General features: G+C 49.0%; 6 protein-coding genes across 6 annotated transcripts; 3 read left to right on the forward strand and 3 right to left on the reverse strand.

The window, feature by feature from the left end:
• Positions 1-71: 71 nt before the first annotated feature.
• CDV56_107063 (3-methyl-2-oxobutanoate hydroxymethyltransferase ECM31) lies at positions 72-1,208 on the reverse strand (the record flags this gene model as incomplete). The annotated part of the gene is made up of 2 exons (XM_026760682.1): positions 72-692; positions 762-1,208. The coding sequence occupies 2 exons, from the start codon at positions 1,206-1,208 to the stop codon at positions 72-74; spliced, it is 1,068 nt and encodes a 355-aa protein (XP_026613956.1).
• Positions 1,209-2,576: 1,368 nt separating this feature from the next.
• CDV56_107177 (protein serine/threonine kinase activating protein nimO) lies at positions 2,577-4,716 on the reverse strand (the record flags this gene model as incomplete). The annotated part of the gene is made up of 3 exons (XM_026760796.1): positions 2,577-2,708; positions 2,760-4,121; positions 4,255-4,716. 3 exons carry the CDS (start codon positions 4,714-4,716, stop codon positions 2,577-2,579), a joined length of 1,956 nt encoding a protein of 651 aa, XP_026613957.1.
• A 943-nt stretch (positions 4,717-5,659) lies between these two features.
• On the reverse strand, positions 5,660-7,778 carry CDV56_107326 (aminopeptidase P family protein; the record flags this gene model as incomplete). The annotated part of the gene is made up of 11 exons (XM_026760945.1): positions 5,660-5,689; positions 5,789-5,915; positions 5,964-6,037; positions 6,152-6,373; positions 6,425-6,458; positions 6,510-6,553; positions 6,603-6,995; positions 7,049-7,176; positions 7,230-7,262; positions 7,324-7,488; positions 7,559-7,778. 11 exons carry the CDS (start codon positions 7,776-7,778, stop codon positions 5,660-5,662), a joined length of 1,470 nt encoding a protein of 489 aa, XP_026613958.1.
• A 569-nt stretch (positions 7,779-8,347) lies between these two features.
• CDV56_107453 (pyridoxamine 5'-phosphate oxidase family protein) lies at positions 8,348-9,204 on the forward strand (the record flags this gene model as incomplete). Its single annotated transcript, XM_026761072.1, has 2 exons — positions 8,348-8,411; positions 8,468-9,204. The coding sequence occupies 2 exons, from the start codon at positions 8,348-8,350 to the stop codon at positions 9,202-9,204; spliced, it is 801 nt and encodes a 266-aa protein (XP_026613959.1).
• A 424-nt stretch (positions 9,205-9,628) lies between these two features.
• On the forward strand, positions 9,629-10,666 carry CDV56_107506 (SIR2 family NAD-dependent protein deacylase; the record flags this gene model as incomplete). Its single annotated transcript, XM_026761125.1, has 2 exons — positions 9,629-9,959; positions 10,035-10,666. 2 exons carry the CDS (start codon positions 9,629-9,631, stop codon positions 10,664-10,666), a joined length of 963 nt encoding a protein of 320 aa, XP_026613960.1.
• An 818-nt stretch (positions 10,667-11,484) lies between these two features.
• CDV56_107582 (putative SNF2 family helicase/ATPase) lies at positions 11,485-20,582 on the forward strand (the record flags this gene model as incomplete). The annotated part of the gene is made up of 7 exons (XM_026761201.1): positions 11,485-14,505; positions 14,557-14,955; positions 19,189-19,297; positions 19,369-19,480; positions 19,547-19,751; positions 19,823-19,978; positions 20,038-20,582. Coding segments are annotated over 7 exons (4,547 nt in total), but the record flags the coding sequence as incomplete, so codon positions are not given.
• Positions 20,583-20,824: the final 242 nt, after the last annotated feature.

Below are 20,824 nucleotides of genomic sequence, written 5' to 3' on the forward strand. Positions count from 1 at the left end.
AACGAAGCGCCGGAAACTGAAGAAACGCCGAAGAGAAGGATCATTGAGTACAACTGTTTGGGAACCGAAAATTAGGAGCGCTTGATCTGCTCAGCAGCTTTCTCGAATTCCGCGAGTTCCTCTTTGGCTATCGGGTAAGTGTACTCCTGCGAGGGGTACGCGCGAGTCTTGACTTCTTCTCTGTACTGTTCGATTCCTTTGATGGTCTCACCCCAAACATCGGCGTATTTCTTGACGAACTTGGGGAGGAAACGACCGGGAGGATAGTTGCCAGTCATATCAATCTGCACCAGGACCTGTCCGGAACAGCCGTTGCCTGCCCCAATACCAATGGTGGGCACAGAGAGCTTCTTGGTAATGATAGCGGCAATCTCAGCCGGTACTGCTTCGACTACAATCATGAATGCACCAGCCTCTTGCACGGCCAAAGCGTCTTTGAGCAACCGCAACGCACCGGTTGTCGACTTTCCCTGCACTCTGAAGCCTCCCAGAGCATTCTGGCGTTGAGGGGTGAGTCCGATGTGTCCCACAACAGGGATTCCAGCCTGCACAATCCGCTTAATGGTCGGCGCCATCTCCTCGCCTCCCTCGAGTTTTACGGCCTTTACGCGACCTTCCTTCACGATGCGAATGGCCGATTGCACAGCCTGTTCCGGCGACACTTCATACGAGCCCATGGGGAGATCCGCAACCTATAAATATCCGCGCGTCAGCCAAGCCTCGAACGCACCAGACCACATCCCGCGATAAGTGTTACGAACCGTGAAAGCGCTTTTAGCCGCGCGCGCTACACTCCGACAATGCAGCAACATCTCGTCCATTAACACCTCGCTCGTGTCCTCCATCCCAAGGGCGACCATAGCCAGACTGTCCCCGACCAAGATCATCTCCATCCCAGCTGCCTCGGCAACATGGCCGCTGGGAAAGTCATGCGCGGTGAGCATCGTGATCGGTTCTCCCTTCTTGTAGAGACTCCGTAAGGTCTGCATCGTCACTGTCTTCCGGGGGTTCACCGGTGTCGCCCCCAGCGGCGAGTGGGAACTATGTCGAACATGAGGCGTGCATGGTGAGGGAACAACATGGGCTGGGATGTAGCGACCAGAGAGGACAAAAGGAATGATGGGAGATGAACCAGGCCGCGCCACAACCCCCCTGGCAAGCGATCGTAACGGCAGCGTCAACTGTGTCGCTGTCCGAGACGAAGCCATAACTGTGATAGAATGAAGTGTATCCCAAGAGAGATAAAAGATCACAAGAGGTTGAATGCGGGGAAGGGGCAAAGAACTCCCACGCCGTCGGTATCAACGTCGGAACAATGGCGTCACTACCCGAGAAGGAAAGGACGAAGTATAAGACTCGATCTTAGCAAAAGTACGGAGTACTTCAAATGCAAACTATGTTGGTAAGAAATAATAATTCTGTAGCTCAATAAAGAGCGATTTATGAGAAAAGAGTTCCCAGTCCCTCATCCCATGATTCTGCGTCGAGAGTTATATCTCCCGGACGTGCTGGTATATGCAGCGTAGCCCGCAGCATCCCAGAGTTCGATCGCGTGTACAATACTTTTTTTTTTTTTACCTTGGTGGTTCCATTCTGCCGGATGTTTAGGGTATTTCTTCCACTTCTCGGTGCTTCGGTGGTGGTATTTCTGTGCTTCTATTGGTCGATCAGCGGTAAAGTGGATAGTCCTTCTCCGCCGGCACTTGGCTTATTCCGGCCCGAGATTTTATGCAGCCGAGGCTCGGATATAGCCGTTTACTGTAGGCAGTAGTACTCAAGTGTACGATGTACAGAGCAGAACGAGATTTGAAGAGTTATTTGATTATTCTGGTGGCTAGAAATCAGTGGCCATGACGACTGAAAATGAGCCATATGGGGAAAATAATCAGGCATGCAATGGAACGGAAAAAAGAAGCAGCCACCTAGATATGCATTCAGCCTTATGCAGCCCACCCCTTAACAACATCCGCCGATGGAAATGCATGAGGACAAAAGCAGAGAAGAAAAAGAATACGATGAAAACAAGGACCTTGATGAATTAGTCAACCCAACTACCGAGGCTTCTTCTGCATGGTACACGCATGCAGCATGCTGGACGGATTCCGCGTCGCCAACCTCCAAATATGTGTGTGATTCGTTCGCTTTTTGTCTTGTTTTCTTCATTCCGGATATAGTATGCAAAAGTGGTCGCTTAAAGGCCGTGACGTGCTTTTGGTTCGTGAAGTCCTTGCTGCAACATCAAAACCTCGGAGAAAATCCAACGGACGCCGGCTGTATGGTAATATGGTAACCTGGTACATATGAAATACAATGGACCGCCGAGCGGTAAAAGAAGTAAACATGAGTAAGAAAATATGAAGAGTGAGACCGACGCAAAATCAGGGATGAGAATGAATGAAGGATGCGATGCATGTGCATATCGCCGCAAGTAGATTCATGTTTTGGCACTGCGAGAGGAGTTCTTGCGTCTTGCTGAGCTTACAATGAACCGAGTCCTTGTTGACAAGCTCGCCCGCTTGGAGGAGGGATCACGAGCGAGCGACAAGGAAGAGACTCATGGTCTCGCATCCGCTGGATCAAGGGGAAAATGCATCTTCGTAGTCGTACTCGTCCTTCAGAGGCCTCTCCAGCTCGTCAAGCAGTGCATCTAGGTCAGCCCAGTTCGCCTTGTTGGTTGCGAATTTCCGATGCTTCCTTGTCATGATGTGCTAGACAAAAAGTCAGTCATTGTCAGTCCCTTCAACATGAACGATTCTTACCTCCTCAAAGTCATCGAACTTGTCCCTACAATTCTCGCAGTATCCAGGCTTAGGGTCTCTCCTTCTTTCCTTTTTCTTTGGAACTGGGACTTTTCGAAGATCAGTCCGCCGCTTAGCCGCACCGTTGCCTTCGGACTGAGTAGTGTCCTCTTCTTGCACGTGTCCCAGCTTCTCCTGCGTGTTCGCCTGGCAGAGTTTGTTCGATTGGTAGTTTGACCACTTTAGGGTCGCTGAGGTAGACGTTGTGGGATGGGGAGACAGCACGGTACCGGTTGCCAGACCGCCGTTGCTCTTCTCAAGTACCTTTCTCTTCAATTCATGGACTTCTTTGCTCAACCCAGCTTTGGCCCCAGGTGCTGCGGCGGTGGAGGAAACCATCTGCGACCGAATAGCAGACGTGATATTCGATGGCTGCATACCTGACGCGGCAGGCTCACGACCAGCATAAAATGGTCCTGTCCGATGGAGCGGAGGAGGGACGAAACTCTCGGAGCTTTTCCTTGGTGATTCTGGTTTGATCTGCAATGGCCTCTGTACGTCTTCTGGCGTCGTCCGCTGTGCTGATTCGACACCATTGTCACCAGTCTTGGTCTCATTCATCGGGTCCATATTGTCTTTATTCACGGGGCCTAAGTCCGGTGCGTCGAATTTAGGCACGTCTTTAACAGCAGCAGCTTTCAGAGGAACATTCTTCTCCTTCTCTTGCTGGCGTGCCCGTTGCCTTTCGATCTCTTTCTTGCTGGGAGGTTCGTCGATGAAAGGGCACTTCCCCAGCGGAGCACTTCTGAATTGTGGCCAGATACCATCCTGCCTCCTTGCAACTTTGGGATATTCTCGCACCATGACAGGCTTGGTCTTTTCATCCATATCGTGGATGTAGATGAACGGCCCTTTGAACATCACTAGCTCCTTCAACGACGACAGAGGATCCCTATCCAAAGGACGATTGAGGAGCTCCTTCCTTAAGACCTGCGACAGGTCTATCTCGCCGCGGGCCTTAGTGTTCCCACCAACAGCATTATGGTTGCGGGTCGAATGACCACTGTGACCACCGGGATCCCCGTCATTGATAGCAGCAATCATACGTTGTAACTTCTCAAGAGCCCATATTTTCATTTTCATCCGACGAGCCCGGTACAAAACATCCATATTGCTTTGCTCACGTCGCGGGTCCGTCTTCAAGGACATATGAAGGTGCGTATCTGCGGTTTTCTCGAGCAAGCACGGGTTGACGGTATCAACAGGAGTCTGACCAGCAGATGTAGCATTCAATTCTGCAGGAGTCACGGTATCTATTTCAGGCGGGATAGGACGAGAGGTGACGACGTGGGTGACATCGCGGGAGAAGAATTTTTCTTCACTCTATACACTTCAGTCAGCCATTTTTATTCCTCCATTGCATTTGAACAGCTATGTAATCAATTGCAGGAGAGGGACAAGCATGTTGAAAAAGAACGGGTCACTATCGGATCAAAAAATTGAAGGGGACACTCACAGCTCCGAGGGCAATGACCTGCCTCGAGCACTTGGCACGAACGTCCTCTGGGATAGCATCGAAGTAGAAAACGAACTGTGGAAACGCCTTCCGATAATGTCTCTGCCATTGCCGAATAGAATCCACCGACTCCGCGGATGGCCTCTCCTGTTTCGTTCCTTTGAGCTGAGCCTGCCGTTCCCTATCCCTTGCAGCTACCAATTTTTTTTCGAAGGCACTTGGCTGTGCGTTGTTCGAACGCCGTGTGAAGAGTTTGGAATCAGTGGTACTCGATTTAACCCGGGCTGGGGAGCGCGCATCCTGCTCCGATCCATCGATCACCTGCTTCTTGGGAGGAGGCTGGCCGTATGGTATATCGATCGGAGCATTCGTTGTCCGAGGACGCTTTGTAGGGACAAGACCCGCCCTGTGAGGGGAATTGGTAGCATTCGGCACGTTGGCGAGAGGTCGGCGAGTTGACATATTAAAAGAGGTTTGAGGCGAAGGTGGTATGAATACTGCTGCCATATGGTAACAATACGCGAGCACTTTGTAGTAGCTAAACGCGGTGAGTCGAGGTGCCAGCACAAGAGGGGCACTCTAGGCTGAGCACACGACTAGCTACACGTCTCGAAGGGGAATCCTCAATTAGAGAGAAGCCATTGTACGTGGGACGGGGAGCAATGGGCAAGGAACGTGCAGTAGAAGAAGGATACGAGGCGAATACCTCGAGTCTGTAGGAGGATAATATGACAGGCAATATTCGAGTCCGGAGACTTCTTAGGAGGTTGGACGTCGGATGACAGGGAGAACAGTAGTTGGAGTAAAGGTAGGTAGCATGTAAGGTGAGGCAGGGCAGTACGTAGATAGGTCGACAGAGAAGAGAAGCGAAGCAGAGTAGACTAAGCGTGTGAGGGAAGCCCGGTGGAGACGGGTTTGTTTTGGCTGCTGGGGATGTGTGCCAAACAACCAAAGAGCGTCGCGCGAAGCATGAACACCCACTCACTACCTTACCTTATAACTATCGAACGATTTAGACCCTTTACAGGACGACTACGAATGTGCATAGAACATTCTTTACATTAAATCTACCTACTGAATTTTGTTCCAGCCACCGCGCCTTCAAGGAAATTGACACAATCAGTCCGCTTCTTGTCCTCTAACCAGGTTTTTCCTCCGAAGTCGTGTTCTGTCCGAATTACTCCACGCGTCGACTCGATCGTACCAAATGGTACCTTACTTACTGGTCAATCGAATTTTACAGACACAAAGAACTGACGGCTCATTGTTTGTTTGTTTTCACCGTTGACCCTACTACAGTATTTACATCGACACGTCTTTCGTTTGTGGATGCTGCCTCTCAAATCAATTTGTATCATACAATCACATATGAAAGGGTATCTATATACTACAGGGATTATTTCATCTAGTCCCGAAGGGCCTCGATATCATCAACCTATTCGACATTCTATATTAGTAGCCGTCTTTGGAGAAAGAGTACGGTCTGACAAATTGTCTTCTGAGATTGTCTAAAGAGAATAAAATTTGAACTCACCTCTTTCACTGCCTCTGTGGTCAAGACAATCGGGTTATCATCCCCAACGCAAACACTGTCTTCGATACGGATCCCGATGCCTCGGAATTTTTCTGGCCATCTATCGCTGTCCGGAACGTATATTCCACTGGAAATGTAAATTAGAAACGTGTCGAAAGTGAGACCGAAAGAATACCTACGGTTCAATGGTAATGCATTGGCCTGCTTTGAGATTCTGGCTTCGAGGATATCCGGAACAATCATGGACATCTAGCCCAATGTAGTGTCCCAGATGATGAGGGAAAAGGATACCCATTGACTGTTCGAGACAGACGCGGATCAGCTTAACTAATTTGGGCAATGCCTGACATCAAATCGACTTACGTTGCCTGAGACATCAAATCCGAGTTGCTGCAATTGGTCCTTGAGACCATTCTCGGCGATACTGTGCAATCTGTCCAGTGAAAGTCCAGCGCTCTCTCTGCAGAGTGAGACGCAACTGCGGTGCACGTTCAACACTGCATTGTATAGGTCGCGCTGAGGGTCGGAGAACTTGCCATTAACCGGCCAAGTTCGAGTGATATCGGATATGTATGTGCCCCATTCCTGTAATCTATTAGTGTCAGAGTCAGTTTCCGGGATAGAGGAACGACTAACCCCACCCCCGTCGACAAGAACCATGTCGCCATCCCTTTGTCTCATATCAGCCCAGACCCTCAAACATGGTTAAAAATGGGCGTACCTTAAGATATCGTCATTTCTCGTATAATGGATACTCAGAGCGTTCTAAATCTCTTAGCCTGGATAGGGAGAGAACAGGTGACGAGGTACTCACAGAGCCACCTGCAACCACGGGGACAAAAGCACTGCCATCGCACCCGTTCACTTTGAAATTGTACTCCAGGAAGGAAGTCAGGTCCTTCTCTTTTGTAAAAGTCTGCCTCATGGTTTCTGTAAAGGCTCGTCCAGATGCCTGTCCAACTCGACGTAATTGGACGACCTCATCCTCACTTTTGAACACTCGCATCTCGTTTAAGATGTTACGCAAGGGCTTGACTTTACGATAATCGACAATCTTCTTCAGCTTCTCGGATGCACCAGTGGGGCCGTATAAGAAACGATGCAAGGAGGATCTCCCGGGGTTAAAGGCAGGAATATCTGTGTAGATCTCTGTGGCCCCCGAAAGAATCGTTGGGAGAATATCCCCAATGCGATCAATATCACCCGTCTGTTCCAATAGTTAGCTAAGCTTTCCGCTACACTCCAAGCCAATCTTCCAACCTCATCCGCATTGAAGACGTCAATCGCTGCTTGTGCGCCGGAACGAGCTCCATCCCAGAGCTCAGCCTTCGGATCCTTTTCACGAACATAGAGGTGGAATATGTGATTGTCCCCGGATCCATCATTCGCTATCTATTGTAAGCACTACTTTAGTCGCCCTCAAATGGTATCTTGATCTCACCGATGATAGCTAGCGCATTAGGTTCGTTGAATCCTATTGATAAAGACATCGAGTCAGCTACTTGTTTTATTCTTGACTTGCAATGAAAACAGACCGGTAAGGTAAAAGAAGTTGGAATCCTGGCGATAATTGTTGAATATGCCATTAGCGCGGTAAGTAACTTCCGAGGCAGCTAACACGGCGATTGCATTCTTGGGGAGCTTGTTCGCAAGTCGGGAGCGACGTTGAGCGTATTCCAGCGCCGTGATACCGGGAGTGACTAGTTTCAAGTCAACCCACCCAATCTTTGTTATGTCACGATCGTGTTGAAATCAGGAGCATATACACACGTTCTCCAGGATTCAATAAATGAGGATGCGTCTCGTGAAGCGGTTGTCCGAATTTAAGCTCCGCGGCGGAGATCGAAGCGTATGAACGGAGAAGGGACGGCTGCTTGCTCATGCGACAGCCTCGAAGCACTGGCCGGATTGAGGTGCTAGCTGCGACGAATGGGATCTGGCGGCGGAAATATCGAGGCCATTGCTGGGCAATGGTTTTGCATGTCGACATGCTTATCGAATGCTCTCAGTAGGTGAAACGCCAAATTGTTGGATTAGTATCGGTTTATCTCCAGCGAGCTCAAGGTTATCGGTGCTCTTGATTGTATGCCTTAATGCCTGAGGCTTTCACCGGCGACGCCAACCAATCGCCGTGCAGATGTTTGTTATTGGGGCCCCGCAAGGACTTTCCTGTACGGGCGATGTCTTGCGATCCCGCCCCGCCTTCTCGTGTTCATGATCATATTCGACATCCCAGGATCTTTATCATGATTCAATTTGTAAGAATCATTGGAGTCTAGATATGAACTTCATGGGTATAGCCAGTAGCTCATTGCTCCATTGGTGCGCGAGCGCCACATGATGGTGAGCATCATTCTCGGAATCCCAGGTCATAACTATTCCGAAATATAGATATATGGCTGCGGTCCTGCGAAAAACGAGGTCTGCATTGGAGCAACATATCCCATGACTCACACTACTATTTGAAACTCCTCTTAAATCAAGCCGCAAACACTGATACTGGATGAGACGATCATTTCTGAGTTGCCTTTTGCATAGAACCTGCTTCGACAATCCACAATGGGAAGAACACTCACATATCCAAAGCGAGATGCGAACACGGTGAATCGATACAAACATCGAGGTATGAATGAATAAGATGACATTTTCATGAGTATACTAAGCTTTGGAATAAATCAGCAACGTATGATCTCGGTGCTATCCATTCTATCATCAATTCAAGTCAAGTGCTCCATGTGTCATTCAGTCCAGGGCCTTCGGATCCGTTTCCCGCCATGTTGCCCATGATCGGTCAGATGGGCTCGTTTGACTATCCGTCGGCTGGATTCGACGAGCCTCTAGATTGCTATCTACATGGATATGTCAGTTCACGAATCATGAATCTAGCGCGAAAATCGGAAGGAGACGGATTGCCCCTCTGCATCGCTGCGAGTAGGGTAGACGGATTAATTCTATCTCTTACACCGAATTCCCATAGCTACAACTACCGCTCCGCCATCCTTCATGGCTATGCTAGACTGGTCACGGACGAAGCAGAAAAACTTTGGGCGATGAAACTCATTACGAACTCAGTGTTGGCGGATCGCTGGGACCATACCCGAGTGCCACCAGACAATGCCGAGATGTCTTCCACCGTCATTCTTAAAGTCAGAATTGTCGACGGCAGTGGCAAGATTCGAGATGGAGGTGTCTCTGACGAGAGAAAGGACAAGAGCAACGACGATGTGACAAAAAGGGTCTGGACGGGCGTTGTGCCTGTCTATGAGACGTTCGGAGACCCAGTTCCGAGCCCAGAGAACAAGGTCTCTGAAGTACCAGAGTACATCACCTCGTTCATTGCCAATATGAACAAGCGCAATCGGGATTATGCTGAGACAGCAGTCAATGTTACACTTCCGGCGGAGGAACAGCATTGAATCTTGTAAAATGACTCATCATCTCTCAGATAGTGAGCGTACAACTCTTCGAGTAAATTGATTGTGGTTCCTGCCTTTGTTGACTTAGATTTTCCTGTTCTGATTGTATGTTCTTCTGAGTATCTGCAAGTTGAGTCCAATAATTGGCAAAATGGTCTCACATGTTTTTGCCAGTTGACAGCGGATTCCGCCTACTGGATCTACCCTTCTTGGACCAATTGCTACTTAGCTACCCCACGTCATTGCTGCTCCGCAGTAGGATAAGCAGTGGAAAAGCGACGGTTAATTCGTCAATCATTACAGATGACTCCTACATACTCGGAATATAATTCAAACTGGCTTGCTAAACAGTATTTTTTCCATCGCTCTTTTCGCTTCCTCATCTATGAAACATAGCCAACTTCACAGCCGTGACCTGAACATCATGGCCTCATCGGCAATACCAGCAGCTGATCTCCGATCGTTTACCGAGTACTTGAAAGGGTGTAAACGTATACTGGCACTCTTGGGGGCTGGTGTATCTGCATCTTCTGGACTTCCCACCTTTCGAGGAGCCGGTGGGCTTTGGCGATCTTATGAGGCCACCGACTTGGCGACGCCTGAGGCTTTCGAGGCCTACCCGGACCTTGTATGGCAGTTTTACAGCTACCGAAGACACATGGCACTCAAAGCGAAGCCTAATCGCGCGCACTATGCCCTTGCAGAGCTTGCAAGGAGGAATAAGGATTTTATTACTCTCACACAGAATGTCGATGGTACTGTCTAGGCTGCATAATTCGGTGCTGGTTTAGCCTGGTTGAGCAAGGCTGATGAATGGCTCTTCAATGTAGGTCTTTCACAACGCGCGAACCATCCCTCGGAACAGCTTCACCTTCTCCACGGGTCTCTTTTCACGGTCAAATGTACCTCATTCTACTGCAACTATTTGCGCGAAAATGAATTTACCGATCCGATAGTCCCCGCGCTTGCCATACCGAAAGGTGTCCCGGACTTGAGTCCCTCTGCCGAAGATAAGACTGGCGAGGAGGCCTCGAAGGCGCTCTCCAACGCATTAAGATTGGAAGAGGAAACGGAACTAGACATAACAGATGAGAACGTCCCGCTCCCTACTTTGAGTCGGGATGTCCTGCCACATTGTCCAGAATGTAAAGAAGGGCTTTTGCGGCCCGGGGTGGTCTGGTTTGGAGAAAGCTTGCCGTTGCAGACACTCGAAATGGTGGACAATTGGTTACATTCTGGTCCCGGGGTGGACCTGATCCTGGTGATTGGAACAAGCTCAAGAGTCTACCCAGCTGCAGGCTATGTTGATAAGGCGCGTGCGAGAGGTGCCCGAGTCGCTGTGGTCAATATGGATCGCAATGATGTTGGATATTCTGGCTTGAAAAAGGGTGATTGGTTCTTCCAAGGAGACGCAGGTGTTATAGTCCCGGAGATCTTGAAGGGTGTTATTGGAGATATTTAGCGATATGCTTTGAGCTTCACATTTTGTTTTCATGACGTTTAGCGAAGAGTGTCAGAGGTTTACATAATTCCACCTTCAGCTTCGGATTGGGAAAGTAATTTCGCAGAAGGACTCCACGTTCACAATTAGGAAAGAATGATGTTTAAGGCAAACTAAAAAAACCAATAATCGTCCCTTTGAAGCCATTATCGGTTGATTATGCCTGTTGAGAGATATCCGGCCGTTGATATCTGTTCGTTCTCGTCTTGTTTCGACCTTATCGATAATAATAGCCTCAGGCACTAAGGCAGATAGACACGGTTGCTGGGGCAAAATCCCAAACAAAACGCTATCGATAATGTGGCATGTCGGCACTAACAACGCGGGATTTTTTACCACAAACAGCTCCACCAGAAGATCTCAAGCTTATCAAGAGTCAAGCATAGGGCATGTTGATTTCTACTCAAGTCTGAGTATTCAAGGCCAGTACGAGGATTTGGCTCTTTGTCGTGGCTATCATAGCTTGTCGAATACAATTAGCAGCGGCACCGAACATGAGCACCTAGCCTGCTAATACACTTCAGTTGTCTGATTCTCCAAGCCAAATTGCAAGAATCCACTGTACAGACTACAGACAGACGACACAGACTACTGACCCCGCTTGGACTTGCAATATCATACCTTTCCTTCACCTGCCTTTCTACCCCTCTTCAGCACACCAATCGCCAAGTGCCCGCCGCGAAAATCAATCATCCGGGACTCAACAAGAGATACCCGGATTACACTTGCTTCTTACATCTGACGAACTTCAGAGGGACGTTTACAATTACCACAACACAATGGCGAAAGAAAGCGACGCGCCACCGTCGTACCCAATGACCCCTCGGCGGCCAAACGAGCAGACCCAGCGTCCTCTCTCACATCACCCTGAATTTGGGAAACCATCTCCCCTCGGCCCATTTCAACGTCCAAACCCACCCCACCAGCAACAGTCGAACCATCCTTTTAATATCCCAAAGCCGAACCGTGCTCGACCTGAACATCACAGGCCTGCACCGCAGTCAAGACCATACAATGCTCCTCACCCGGGTGTAAACCATCAGGGTCACAGACCGCCTGCTGGCTCAGGTGGTCCTGTAGCATCCACACCGAAGCGTAGCGAGCCGTTCGACCCTTTCAAGCCTGTTCGACCTTCGGCCTATAACAACTACCGAAACTCGCGTCCGGTCAATAACGACGTTGTGGAGATTCGCCGTCCGGAGAATATCACCTTCACCACCCCACGAGCTCCCAAGACTTTCTATGCATCTTCAGCCATCAAAATGGACAATGCAAAAAAAAACCTCAGCAACTTCGTTGATCTTACCCGCGAGGGAGGATTCACACCCAGTGCTAGACCTCGCAATACGGGGTTCGGGTCAATGGACGTCAACAGCTATGTGGATCCCGTCAAAGCCAACGAAAACATCAAAGCTCTGCTTGAAGGAGCATTTACGGATGAGGATGACAAGCAACGATCAAAGTCAAAGAACCGGAAAAAGAGTAAGAACCGGAAGAAGAAGAAGGAAGGCAAGGAACAGAAGAAGCAGAACACTTCTGAAATTGACGACCTAGCCGCTCAACTGGAAGGAGTCACCGTCAATGAGCCAAGCGCTGCTGTTGAGAAGAGTGAACTGGACGAGCTGAAAGCAAAAGACAACGTTGATAAAGCAAACAAAAGGGAAACCAAAAAGGACGAGAAGTTATCTGAAGATGAAGCCGAAGACGATGAGCAAGGGGACGAAGAAGAGGACGAGGAAGAAGAAGAAGAAGAGGAAGAGGAAGAAGATGATGGGACAGTAGAAGGCTTGAAGGTTAAGTTACTCCCTCACCAAAGGGAAGGAGTGAACTGGATGAGTGACAAAGAGAGAGGCTCAGGCAACGCAAAAGGAGTGCTTCCCAAGGGTGGCATACTTGCAGACGACATGGGTCTGGGAAAGACTGTTCAAACTATCGCCCTGATACTCACCAATCAGAAATCTTCAGACAAATTCAGGGCCGGCGCCTCCAATGCGGATGATGACAGCAGTGATGAACAGGACAGTGAAAAGACGCGCAAGGTACCTCCTGGGCTAAGCAAGTCGACTCTTGTTGTTGCCCCATTGGCATTGATTAAACAGTGGGAGTCAGAAATAGCAACCAAGGTCGAGGACGCTCATAAGCTACGTGTTTGCGTCTACCACGGAAATACTCGCGCGAAAGCAACGGACAACCTGGACACCTACGATGTGGTTATTACAACATATGGCACCTTAACCTCCGAGTATGGAGCTGTCGATAAGAACAAGAAGAAATCGGGACTCTTTTCTGTTTATTGGTACCGGATAGTCCTAGACGAAGCGCATACCATCAAGAATCGAAACGCCAAGGCAACGCAGTCGGCATGTGCGCTTGATGCGGAATATAGATGGTGTCTGTCAGGAACGCCAATGCAGAACAACTTGGATGAGCTTCAGAGTTTGATCAAATTTCTGCGGATTAAACCCTACAACGATCTTGCGGCCTGGAAGGATCAGATCACAAGGCCGTTGGCTAACGGACGTGGAGCCCTTGCGATTGAACGCTTACAAGTCTATTTGAAAGCATTTATGAAGCGGCGCACTAAGGAGGTTTTGAAGTTGAATTCCAACCTCAAGCCCAGCGAATCAGGTGCCGACGGGAAGCAGAAGAAGTCGACCGGCTTCCAGATCACCAAACGGGAAGTCATCAAGGTAGCTGCAGAGTTCATGCCCGGTGAGATGAACTTTTACAAACGTCTCGAACAGCGAACGGAAAACAGCCTCGAGAAGATGATGGGCGGCTCCAAACTCGACTACGCTGGTGCTCTGGTCTTGCTGCTACGTCTACGACAATCTTGCAACCATCCAGATCTGGTCAAGAGCGATCTTGCAAAGGACAAAGACATTCTTTTGCAGAATGGGACCTCTAGTAGCCAATCTAGCACTGGAAAGCAGGACGATCTCGATAGTATGGCTGATCTCTTTGGCGCCCTGAGTGTCGTTTCGAAGAAATGCGATGTTTGCCAGACAGAGCTGAGCAAGGAAGAAGCAACGAGCGGTTCCAGCAGGTGTGGTGAGTGCGAGGCCGATCTAAGGGCTACGCTTGGTGGTATCGATACAGGCAAGAAAAAGAGCTCTCACAAGAAGAGGATAGAGGTGGACCTCACAGACTCACCATCTGATGAATTTTCCGAAATACAGAAGGCTCGAGCTCGGAGAAACAGGAAGATTGTCATTGATAGCGACGACGAGGACGAGGATGACGGGGAGTGGATCGTCCCGAAGGGCCAACGCGCTGTGCCCAATCTTGGAAAAGCTGGTGGAACTGATGACGAAGATGCTGAAGGAGGAGGCGAATGGCTGAATTCCGAGGACTCTGAGACTGATGAGGATGGTGGTCCTGAATCCCCAACCCGGAAGCCTGCCATTGTTCCCTATTCGAGAAGAAGTCGAGGACCGGAGTCCGACACCGATGAGGATATTTATCTGAATCCTGGTGACGACGAGAGTCAAGTCCTGCCTTCCACCAAGATCCGACATTTGATGAAGATTCTTCGACGTGAAGCTGGGGACCACAAGTTCATTGTCTTCTCGGTCTTCACTTCGATGCTGGACAAGATCGAACCGTTCTTGAAGCGTGCTGGCATTGGCTTTGCAAGATACGACGGGAGCATGCGAAACGATCTTCGAGAGGCCAGTCTAGATAAATTGAGGCATAACGGTGCAACCCGGGTGCTGCTCTGCAGTTTGCGCGCGGGCGCCCTGGGACTCAACCTTACGGCTGCAAGTCGAGTCGTGATCTTGGAACCATTTTGGAATCCTGTAAGTGACGATGGCGAACTGGATGATTACGATTGACTAATGAAGTTCTAGTTCGTTGAGGAACAAGCTATCGATCGAGTCCATCGACTCAACCAGACACTTGATGTCAAGATTTATAAGATGATTATCAAGGAGACCGTTGAAGAGCGGATCCTGGAATTGCAAGACCGCAAGCGCGAGTTGGCCAATCTCACTATTGAAGGCAAGAGTGCAGCTGGCAAGCTTACGATGAACGATATGATGGCTCTCTTTGGTCGCGACGCCGAAGCACGCTTCTCTGGCGACCGGGGAAACATTGACGTTATCAAAGCTGGCGGAGCATTGACAGATGCCAGCCGCTCTAGTTCCAAGTATAAGGGAAACGGAGGAAGCAGTCGGCCGTGGGGTCAGCCCAGTTCGCAAGACCGGAATCGCCAAGCGGAGAAGCAGGCTCCCAGGGCTGAGGATTCGGTATATGGACGACGGTGGTGAGTGAGGGCGTTACGGACACAGGCACAATGAGAAACCGTTGTGGATTAGCATTTGGGTGTTTCAAAGCTTGGATAATGGGGTCAATCTACGGAGGGGCAAGGCTATGTGGGAGATGGGATTCTGGATGGCGTTCTTGAGAAAGGGCATTATTTCGGGTATTATATTGTTCAATTGACGGAAGGTACATATTCAGGAATGGATACCTGATCTTTGATGACTGGTTTGAATGGTATGAGAAATGAATTGTGGACTCGAGCTGGAAATTTGGTACTTCGTATGCATGCCATCATCGATTGTCGATTGACAGACATCGCTTAGATGCTTTGACGAGTCGAGCAGTCGGCGGTCAGTGATAGACATGCAAGATACCCTCAGAGCTATGATCGGTATCAGAATCAAATTCCCCCAACAGGTCGACACCAGATACGGCGTGGATCCGTCACATCCATCGCCTGTCACAGGCAACAATCGACACTCGACATTCACGATTCGACATCTTCGTTCAGACTAACCTTTCTGGGAGCTTTTTGACAATGTCATTGGTGTAGCCACGGTAGTAAGTAGCTGGGGGCTGTCAGATCACATGGGGACGATGGGATGCACACCGGAGAGGCGAAATCTTGGGTCACGGTAGGAGGCTACGAGTAGGGTAACTGCTCCGTTGGCAATAAATGTACCCAAGGTAGTCTGCTCGGAAATATGAAATGGTGGACGCCGATTGGGTTTGCTGGTTGGGATATGCTTTTATGGAGTTGATAGATGGAGATGAGAGGTCACTGATCAGTCATATTCGGGTGGTTTTTTTTGGGAGATGTGGATGATGACAATGTTCCTTGAAGATGAGATGCTATCTACTTTGTAGGAAGTATTTTTGCAGTTGATGTTGCTTGCGTCCGATTCTGATCACTATGAGACTAAGAGGAGGTGCACACTGTAGCTAAGACTAAGGTAAACTCCTTTACCAGCCACAAGATGATAAACTTCATAAGGGCATCAAAGTCACCCAATGGCAAGAAAATGCGGAAAATAGGAGATTAGGAACAATTACCACTAATCCACTAGAAGCGAGAGCCAAGTCGTTTATCGGAAGAGCACCCCTATCGGGCGTAGTTTGAAGTATAATATGTTTTGAGCTCTCAAGTCTGCGTTCATGGTGTTCGGTTCGTCCAAAAATCAGTCTCAAAGACTGTCGCCAGTTCATTAGACATGTCGTACTCCTGAGAATGGAATGAGATGTTTAGTGCTCCGTAAGTACGGAGTAACTATCTACGTAGTATTATTAGCAAAGCACTGTCCTCTGTCGATCTTGTCTCTTGCCCCAAAACGATCGGCAGTGGTTCAATGGTTGACGACGAATTCTTGAAAGACGACGGTCCCCGGCTCCACTTGAATCTCGACCAAATTGACTTGGTCCGATTAAGAGTGTCATCCAAAGTGGAGGAGACTAATGCTGACGAGTGACGATCCTTTGACGGCTTCATTGCTGTTCCCTGTTGTGGTCGGGAGGTCTTGTTGGTAATTTGATTTGACATGTGAGGATGGCTGTGAGGCTGAAACATCATCTTCATAGTCCATATGTCATTATTATCATGAATTATGCCGTATGAATGAGGACTTGTTATGGTATGATGTTTGAGACTTTGTAGTATGGAGTACTGTGGCCCGAGCTCAACAATGTCAGTGATTTCAAGAAGCAAAAGCTGCCTCCCATCTGATACCTGAAACAGGAGACAGCCACCTCTCTTGCTATGGAAGTAGGGATCTGGTATTTCTTTTGCTGTTGTCTGTTTGATATGCTGCCATATGCAGCTAGAATGGTCTGGCTTGGATGATCTGCCAGCTCCTTTGACTAGTGCTGTTGCGATACGAAGGCCCGCCCTAGATTGACCCCTTCAAACAGCCAGTGATAGGAAATATTCCGCTGGCTGAATCGTACATTAAATAGTATGACAGCTGGAATATCGAGTTTCTGACATGATTGTCGACAATTATCTTGAGAGAAGCCTTCTGATGAATAATGTGACGAGGAACAGCACTGTCTGGTTGCTGGCTATCGGCAGGGATTGCCTTTGGGCGGGCATGCTGGTCGGCCCAAAAACGTGGCGGCCATGAGATGCTGCTTACTGCTTACACTTCTTTCTGTATGTGGACACCACCTCAGGAACAAAGAATGGAAGGATTCGGGAAAGTGACTGGTCAGACCAAAAGTCTTGGAAGACATTCCAGAAGGAGCAAGTTTATACTGCCGTCGAATGATGAGTTGACAGGTCAGCAGTGGCTTGTCGGCTCAGTTGTGTTTTGAGATCAGTCCTATGTATGAGACAATGAGTGTTCTCTGTACATAGCTGAAGCACCCTCTAGACAGATCATGGCTGAACACGAAGTACGCAAGTGATCAGTCATTGTCAAATGGCGTCTTTCAGGTTGCCAAGTTCTCACTCTCTGCTTTTGTAGGAAATCCATCCAGAGGGTCTTTCCAACTGCCCCCAGAAAGTATCTTTAGAAACCCCAGTTAAGCATAGTAGCAGAATATGGTCATAAGTTCATCACAATCGCTCAGGAGTTCCCCGCTGTTTCTTGTTTCCTCTGGTATGAATAGCCAAGTGCATATCTGGTAAGGTCCCCCATTGTTCCATATTCTAGGGACCCGCCCTGGGACGACCATCAGACTAGTTCGTCGATTCTCCATGGTCCAAGACTCCAAGACTTGCTTAGTCTTCCATTCCACCACTGCAGTCTCTTCCAGTCAGTAGATGGTATTACCATTTTGGTTCCTTCATTCTGATTTGTTTTCCTCCTTCACAGGCTCTCAGGTTCAGGATTTTGTACTCCGTAGACCATGCTCCTGGACTAGAACGCCACTCTGAGTACTTTCGCTGTTGACCAGAATAATAATAACACAGAGTACCTCTAAATCCTCCGTAGCAGCCTCCGAACCCCTATCCCTCTTGCCCGCGTGCGAGGATTGCCATCATTACCCACTGGTAGTAATTGTTCGGTGGACTGCTTTAGTTCTTCACGTTGGTCAAGGCCTGCACTTTTCCTCTCTGGGTTGTTTGAGACAGCAGAGCCAGAGCTCAAGCCTCAAAGACAGCTTAATTCCAGTTAGATAGCTGGCTTGTCTGCTCGTATTGCTGGTGTCCCTCTTGATTTATGCTTGTCAGCTGGGCGAATTACCTTTCGCCTACCTTCAAACTGTTTTGAGGTTCCAACAAAGAGAGTTTCGCATGTTTTTCTCCCTCTTGAGCACCGAGCACCTACTGAAGTACCCATTCCTTCAACTACTCCAGCAAAACCGACCCGGGCAATCACGTCTCTCGATAAAAATCCTTCAGAAATCTGCTTTTGATTAGGTGAGTAATGAGTACAATAATTCGGTATGCTGGTCGACTTGAAACTTTGTTGTTCCCTCCTCTGTTAGTGACCCGGGCCGTCTTCTGACTACTCCGTATTAGGGGGCTAAGGCACTACTACTCCTACTACGGGATACGCTCAGCCAGTCCGGAAACCATCCAAGACTCAAACGCCCTTCATCCCTTCTCGCTGTTCTGGTTCCCAAGCCAGACTGGTTCACTTTTTCCATCGGATCCAGCCTCTGAGATTGTCTGAGACACATTTTGTTATTTCATCTTCTGAGCCCGTTGCATTCCCTTCCTTGAGAGGGTGAGTTCCAACTCTTGCAAAAGAACTTGCGCAGCCTATCGGGGAAAAGAACCCCTCCGCCCACGTTATTCTCCTTCTGGACCACTGCCGTCGCCTTTCCCGGTGCTGCGATTCTTTATTACGGTGCTGATCGTTCTGTCTCTTCTTCTAGAAATCTAGGAGCAATTAATGTGCCCGTCGTACGACCGCTTGAAGTCTCCTAAACCTTGAATTTCTGGCAATTGTCCGTCGACTTCTCCTTTTCATACGCCAATCGTCTTTTCCACCCGCGTCTGCGAATCGTCACATATCTTCTAGATAAGAGCCCCTGCAGCACAACGATTGGGATGCTTCCGCGGTGATTTAACCCAAACGGAACGCAATACTTGAGAGATTTTTTCAGCCAGAGTTTCTCAATGGGCAATTCACAAGGGAAACCGGTGGCCTCCACTGATGAGGGTGTGTAGCGGGTTCTCCATCTTAGTGTGCTGGACGACACATGTCGTTTGCAATCGTATGGAGCGCGTTCACTGACTCTTCTTGATATTTCTGCTAGTGAACTTGAACCAGTTTCGCCTCCTTCGAGTGGTAGGCAAAGGTGCTTTTGGAAAGGTCCGCATCGTGGAGAAGAAGGATACCGGCCTGACATTTGCTTTGAAGTACATTCGGAAAGAAGAAGGTAGGAGCTTTGGTCGAATTCGTCTGATTTCCTTGCTGCAGCGTGCTAATGGTTTGGTTCGTGTTCTTTAGTTGTCCGATCCGAGAGCGTAAGGAACATCATTCGAGAACGACGAATGCTCGAGCACTTAAACCATCCTTTCCTTTGCAACTTGAGATACAGTTTTCAAGACATCGAGTACATGTGCGTTCTACAGCAACCCTCCTGCATTGCTCTGATTTCCAGCAGTGGTTGCTAATACTCGTGAAGATATATCGTGGTTGATTTGATGAATGGCGGTGATTTGCGATTCCATATCTCGAGAAAGTGCTTTACAGAAGAGGCAGTACGCTTCTGGATGGCAGAACTTGGTTGTGCTTTGAGATACATCCACTCACAAGGTATCATTCATCGAGATGTGAAGCCGGACAATGTGTTGCTAGATTCGGAAGGGCATGTGCATTTGGCGGATTTTGTATGTGGCGCCCTCGTGACCATTGTGGTTGCAATCACTTTTTTTCGCTGACTTTTTCTTCCTCATTGCAGAATGTGGCATCCGATTTTCGACCAGGCAAGCCCCTCACAAGCAAGTCAGGAACCTTGGCGTATCTGGCTCCTGAGGTGTACGAAGGCGGAGGTTATTACTGCGAAGTGGATTGGTGGTCGCTCGGTGTGACATTTTATGAATGCATTTACAATAAGGTATGTACTTGCTTTCGCCGCAACTCCGGTCTCGCACACTGCTCTAACTTGCGATATAGCGACCTTTTGAAGGTCGCAGCCAGGACGTCCTTAGCGAGAACATCAAAAAGGCTCAACCGAAATACTACGTCACCAACCCGGCTGTTACAGTTCCGTGCCTGCGAGCAATGTCTGCGCTGTTGGAGAAGGACAGAAGCAAACGAATAGGGGCAACTGGCTTTGACACTTTCACTTCGCATATGTTCTTCGCAGAGATCGACTTTGTTGCTTTGGAACGCAAGGAAGTCCCGCCTGTTTTTCGACCTTCTAGCGATAAGACCAACTTTGACGCCACGTATGATTTAGAAGAGCTCCTCCTCGAGGAGGCGCCTCTGGAGGCTCGGGCGCGGAGACAAAAGCCAAGGGCAGAATTGAGAGAGGATGCAACGGCGAAGGAAATCAGAGAGGATGAGCTTCACCGTCTGATTGAGACGATGTTCGAACCTTTCGACTACACAACAGTCACGTATCAAGGGTATGTCCAGGAGTTGCAGGAGCAGGATTTGTCTGGGTTCCGTGCTAACGGATTTTTCAGCAATGCTGCTGAGGCAATTGCGGCATCAAAGTAAGTACCATCGTATCGGCTTCATTCACCCACCTTTGTTACTCACATTTGCCGACAGGAATCCTGAGGATTGTCTTCCACTCACCACGTCTTCAGCCCACGCTCGCCATTATTCACAGCCCGACACGTCGAGGAACTCGCCGTCTTCACGCACTGAGGGGTCTGCTGGTCACTTGACCCAGCCGGACAATACCAGTCATAGTGAGGCGTACGACTCGCAAGACTATACGCCAAACGCGCAG

Source organism: Aspergillus thermomutatus, assembly GCF_002237265.1.
Source record: "Aspergillus thermomutatus strain HMR AF 39 chromosome Unknown NODE_110, whole genome shotgun sequence".
Classification (NCBI taxonomy): domain Eukaryota; kingdom Fungi; phylum Ascomycota; class Eurotiomycetes; order Eurotiales; family Aspergillaceae; genus Aspergillus; species Aspergillus thermomutatus.